We start from the raw sequence: 6,000 nt of genomic DNA, 5'->3' as shown, positions 1-6,000 counted from the left end.
CACAGAGGTGCCGGCTTTGCAGAAGGTACACAATGCTTCAGTCATGACCAGGACAAAAAGAAGAACAAGAGGAAAAAACTTATTCACAAGCTATATATATATATATATATATATATATATATATGTATATATATATATATATATATGTATATATATATATAAATATATATATATATATTTTTTATTTATTTTTTTTTTTTTACCCTCCCCACATCTAACTTTTAAAGATGCAAAAACAAACAGCAACTTTAAAAGCAGTGTGGATCTAAATTAAGAGTCGCTGACTGTAAAGGCAAGCAGGTGGACCTGCAGTTTATGACGGGGCAGACAGGAACACATGGATAATGCTGCAGGTGTTTGTGTAATTCTCTTTAAACAAGGCGCAGTATTAAATTACATCAGCTTGGCTTCAGATTTTGGTTTACTGCCTGGTGTGACGTCAGACACAACAAATCCCCCCCCCCTCAGCACTGGCACGCTGGCGCCAAACCCTTGCTGCCAATAAATGAATAAGGTCTCTCTCAGAAACTGACTGATCAATCACCAAAACGTAGTTGGCTCCAGTGGTTGGTCTGCTGCACACTGTCTACGGAGAGCGAGAGAGAGAGAGAGAGAGAGAGAGAGAGAGAGAGAGAGAGAGAGAGAGAGAGAGAGGGAGGGAGAGAGAGAGAGAGAGAGAGAGAGAGAGAGAGAGAGAGAGAGAGGGAGAGAGAGAGAGAGAGAGAGGGAGGGAGAGAGAGAGGCGCTATGACAGGAAGTGCTGCTGCGTGAAGTCCTGACTTTTCCCTCTTCTTCTGCTCTTATCTCTCCTTCCTCTTGCGTTCCAAAAAATAAATAAATAAATAAATAAATAAATAAATACAACGAGAGACGCACAGCTTCTATCACTCTACCGCGGAGCTTTGTTTTTCATTCCCACGTGCACTTTCCCGGATATTCAGATTCGATTTCCGCCTCCCACCCGCTGCCCCCCCCCCCTCTCTTTTTTTGGAGGATTTCAGGCAACTCGTCGGCTGATCTGATCTCAAACTTGCCCAGTTACGCCGGCTCTCCGCGCGCAATGGCTCGTCTTTGGCAGCGCCGCGCGTCCGTCCGCGCGCACACCGAGGGATTCTGCCAATAAGAACCGGGAGAATACACAGGACAGGACCAAAAAAACAAACAAACAAACAAAAAAAAAAATCACATAATAATATTAGAACAACAGCAACTCCGAGAGTGAAGCCTTTTTTTTTGTGAGCGTGGAACTGAGACAATTGAGCCTCTTCATGAAAGCGGCTTTCCTCGTCATTTCTGGGGAGCCACTTGGGAGCCCGTGAAGCGTCTGAGTTCGCGTCGTCCCGCCGCTGTGTCTGACTCAACGATGCGCTCCGGTGGGAAATACTGTGGGATTCTAGTCCTGCTTCAAACTCTGCTGCTCAGCCCGGGAACCGCGAATCAAGGTGGGTAAAGCAATGCCGGTGAGCGGACGCGGGGAAGGCGACTACGTCGTCGCCGGAAACCAGTCTTCGTATCTCAGGGTCCGCACATTCACACATTCGACGCAAAGGGGGGCAACTTGAGGTTTCTGTCCAAACTATACTGTAGATTGGATTCGTCTGGCGCGTGCGCTATTCGAAATTTGATGGATTCATTAATGTCATTGTTTGGGGGAAAAAACACCTTTTTTCAAATTTCTAAAATGCAATGTAGCTTTGTTTTCACTCTTTTTCCATGATTGTTTTTGGCATGAGAAAATAGAACTGCCTTATAGCGTTTACTTCAGAAAAAAACGTTGGCTGCTCAGAGTCTCTCATTCCAGATGTGTCTTCTTCATTTGTCCGAAGTTCGCATATACAACATTGAGCTGAAAAGACCTTTCACTTCAGTGAAATTTGACCTCCACGACAGTTGTCTTCCCTCCAAAACCAAATAGAACATTTGCAAGGGTTGTCATATCTTACGCCCTTGAATACCATGCATGTGGACTTATAAATACATTCAGTGCAAACACAGGATACCTGCACAGTGGAGGAGACGCTGCATGAGACAAATGCGAATGTACTGAAACAGTGGCACGGTGAGAGGGAGCGCACACTTAATGTTATTCCCCTGCACACGCTCTGTCTCGTTGACACTGAGGCGTCTCTTTTAGCCTTCCTGTCATTCAATTCAAACCTTGAGGAATGGAATTATAACGCATTTTGGTACCTGCAGTCCCACGACGACCCATGTATGACACACGTGCTCCTTTGCATTACATTACTTTTTTTTTTTTTTTTTGTAGGCCAGTGGTTGATGCTTAATGCACTGGAAATGGTTCTCTGCTTTTTTGGAAGTCATTTCCAGGCACACTGGCATTGTGAACAGGTGCTGGGACATGGTGTTGCATAACCCATCAGTCTGATGGTTTCCTTCAACGTAAGCATGCCTCTCAACATTTCCCCCTTTGCACATGTGCGACGGTCATTTCCATATTCCTTTCTGAATGTTTAATGTCCAGGATGCACACTTTCCAGGAGCCTTTCCACCAGGCAAATGCCGAAGGCTCCTTCGGTTCATTTCTCAGTGTTTGTGTTGGGCTTTCCCCACAGGATGTCTGTCTGCCTGTGGTGCTGACAGGCGGTGTATGTGTGTGTGTGTCTGTGTGTGTGTGTGCTTGTGTGTCTGTAGTGTGTGTATTAAAACAATGCAATGACCTTTAATAGATGGTGAGATGAGGGTGACCTCTCCGTTAGTAAGTAGTAGTATTTCAAGCGCTTCTTTTGTAATGCTGCAAGTTAATGAGACAAAATATGATTGATAAGATTTTATATAACACAGTGTTCAGTGGTTGTAGATGACAATTTTTTTTCGTGTGTGTGTGTGTGTGTGTGTGTGTGTGTGTGTGTGTGTGTGTGTGTGTGTGTGTTCAAAATGCATTTCCGTTCTCCCATGACGCACTGTACTGTTTGGTGAGCCATATCCAAAACTTTGCATCATTAAAATCAGCCCCACATTTCAAAGTGAAAACAAAAGCAGTCATCTAATTCCATTACCGTCATCGCCAACAGGGACGCACCATATTATATTGTCACATTTAAGTGTCTGGGCTTGTCAGCTCATTAAGCGGACGCTATAATCAAAAGTTTTTTTTCTTTTTTTTTACAGATGATAAAGAGACTCTTATTTCAGTCACAATTAGGCAAGTGAGTGTAAGATGTACAATGAGTAAGATGTAAAGACCCTGATGCGGATGGGGAAAGTCCGACGGGATGGTTCAATGAGTTTATGCCAGTATACTCATTTGATTAGTGTTTGAGGAAAAGCCGAGGAGAAAAACACAGCACATTCAAAGACCTGGCAACATTGATGAGTTGAAAAAGGGCCAACTCCTTAGGTGAAGGTTTTCTGAATGTTGTGGATTAAACAGCCTGCTGGGAGTTGGTACTGGCCACTTGTATTATGTCCACCTTGCCGGGACCTGCTCAGACCCCATTTTGCCTGCAGACCTTCATTCTTCTTGGCATAAATTCAATAAATTGCTGGAAATGTTCCTCAGAGATTTGGGTCCATATTGACGTGGCAGTGTCACACAGTTGCTCCAGGTTTATCAGCTGTCATTCTCCCATGTCATCACATCCCAAAGATCCTCTTTGGATTGAGGCCCTGGAGTGCAGAGAACTCTTTGTCATGTTCGAGAAGCCAATTTGAGACTTGTGACATGGCATGCTACCTTGCAGGAAGCAGCCACACAGTCAGCGAGAGAATTATGTTTAAACAATGCTCAACTCGTTCAAAGAAAGCTAAGTATGCAGACAATATATCACTGACACATTCCAGCGCCACCAGCAGCCCAAACAATTGCCTGTTATATAAAGATGGACGGAGCTTCTGCTTTTAAAAAGAAGGCAAACACAGAAGTGTCAAAAAACTGTATTCTACTGTTTGGCCAGCAGGGGCCGCCATAAGTGGTTGCAAAAAGACTAAAAATGATCGGCTGTCAATACGGAAAGGAGCATTATATTCATACCTTTATAGACCTGTTCAAAATTTTTTTTGGTCTAATCCACAAATAAAAACAATTCATTGCATAGCTCTCATATCAATTTTGCCCGGCCAACCCTTGCATGATTTCATGTTGTAACGCCACAATTTTACCAGGCAACTTTTTTTCGGGAAAATTGTGAAGCTTGCTTTGAACATCAGCAGCGTTTTAACTAAAATCACATAGTTGCTGCCATTCGGTTGGCCCTGTGTGCCGAGGGGCAGTTGAACAGGTGTTCCCAACAAAGTGGCCACTGTGCACGGATGTAAAATGCTACCAGCTGACAAAGGTCAGCGCATCAGGATGTGTCCTGTCTGTGACCAATCACGTTCTTCAAACCCCATCTTGCAAATTTAATAGGCTGATATATTCTGCCGATGAGTTGTTTTGCAGCTATTAGATCAGAAAGTTATCAGAACTGTGATTTGTTAATTCTGAACTAGTCTCTGAGCTGACTCTGCCTTTTTTTTCTTACCTTTTGTTTTAATTTCTTTTTACTCAGAGGGTTTATGGAAGAAACATATTATTTGTTTTTGCTCTGGAACACTTTCTTTCATAAAGCCTTATTTAAATGGGTCTTGATAACTGGAATTTCAATTCCCTATATTTGGATCCAGTTTATCTCATCACAGCAGTCCCCTTTATTACGAGGATGCAGCTTCATCTGAGTCATGATCGGTTGATTTGGTTCTGCAGTCAATTTTTTGTTATCATCACCTGATACAAGAAATAATAATTCCTTCTCCCAGGCTGGCGCTCTGAAAACCGCCTCCTGGAAAGTGATAAATACAAATAAATAAATAAATAAAAACAAGGCTGCGGGTTGATGCCCTTCTACCCCCAATACTCACTGCCTGGTAATTGAGGATTCAAACCTAATTTCAGCTGTCGAATAGTCGTGGCTCTTTTTCAGGGGATTTATATGAATCCATTCACTTTATTTAAGACTAGATTTTAGTCAGGTGTCACTCATGGAGGTGCCCGGCAATTTTATGAAAACCCGCCGCTCAGCAGAGCTGTAAAATATGTGATTGTGAAGACAGAGAGTGAGAAAAGGGTTGCCACCATAAACATAAACACATTAAGTCCGGTCTTACCTGGCAGACATTAAATTGTGAGGTCTTTTGTACTTGGCGAGAATGATGGACTCGGATAAAGAAGAAAACATTATACATGAAATAGGCAGAAGATGGGGGGGGATGTGTTGTAAACAGCCTTTGCAGTCATTCCCTATAGATGAAAGCAGTAGAAAAAGCATTGTATTTTACATTTATGCCTTGATGCACCCATATACTCCCTGTGGTTTACAGCAGAGGGTGTGGTGATTGGTGAGATGACATATCACGAAACTGGCAGCAAAGACATCGTTGAACTGAACCTAAACACGAATCCGACTAAAAGTGTTTCCTGCTGTGCCCGATTCCTGCCACCCGAAATCATCTTTGTCAGTAGCGGCCCACAAAGTTGCAAAATAATAATACTAATGATGATAATAATTCACCTTGCTGTGAAACACAAATTCACTGTGCAAACAATGAGATCCCGCAGACGCCTTCATCTTTGCAAATGTGTCTCTGTTGCCTGTGCTCTCCGTCAGAAAGACAACTTTGTTGAACCATGAGGGGGAACCTCCAGCAGGCAGTTCACCAGAAAAAAAAAAAAAATCAAAAAAACTCCCAGACACCTTTGAGCCGTTGAGACAGGCAGCGTGATCAGGAAACCTGTGATCAACCTGACGATCGGAACATTCCTGATCAGTTCGGCTCAAGGAAGCCGTTGCACTCCGATGACACGGTTTAGTCGGCTCAGCCGTCCCCGATTTAATCACGCACCGTGATTATGTTCCACGGAGCTTTTAAGTCAAGGCTAAATTGACGGCAAAGTCTCCCAGTCACGGGAGCCTTGACGCTAACAGCCACTGATTTGCTCAACGGCGCCGACAATTCAGCGCACTCGCTTCACTTAAGGGAACGAGGGAAGAGTGTTGATATGTT

The 6,000-nt window shown here is 43.5% G+C and overlaps 1 protein-coding gene across 2 annotated transcripts in view; it reads left to right on the top strand.

The window, feature by feature from the left end:
* Positions 1-1,179: 1,179 nt before the first annotated feature.
* Positions 1,180-6,000, top strand: part of LOC142884832 (ephrin type-A receptor 6-like) — a 40,308-nt gene continuing 35,487 nt past the window's right edge. For both annotated transcript variants that reach the window (XM_076020777.1, XM_076020769.1), the window contains exon 1: positions 1,180-1,442. In XM_076020777.1, the coding sequence (XP_075876892.1) occupies positions 1,364-1,442 (79 nt within the window). In that variant the 5' untranslated portion in view covers positions 1,180-1,363. The remainder of the gene's footprint in view (positions 1,443-6,000) is intronic.

This window comes from Nelusetta ayraudi, unplaced genomic scaffold (assembly GCF_046127955.1).
Source record: "Nelusetta ayraudi isolate G7.1 ecotype Tasmania unplaced genomic scaffold, CSIRO-AGI_Nayr_v1 ptg000002l, whole genome shotgun sequence".
NCBI classification, from domain to species: domain Eukaryota; kingdom Metazoa; phylum Chordata; class Actinopteri; order Tetraodontiformes; family Monacanthidae; genus Nelusetta; species Nelusetta ayraudi.
Note: the sequence above shows the minus strand (reverse complement) of the source record. Positions and strands in the feature narration are given on the sequence as shown.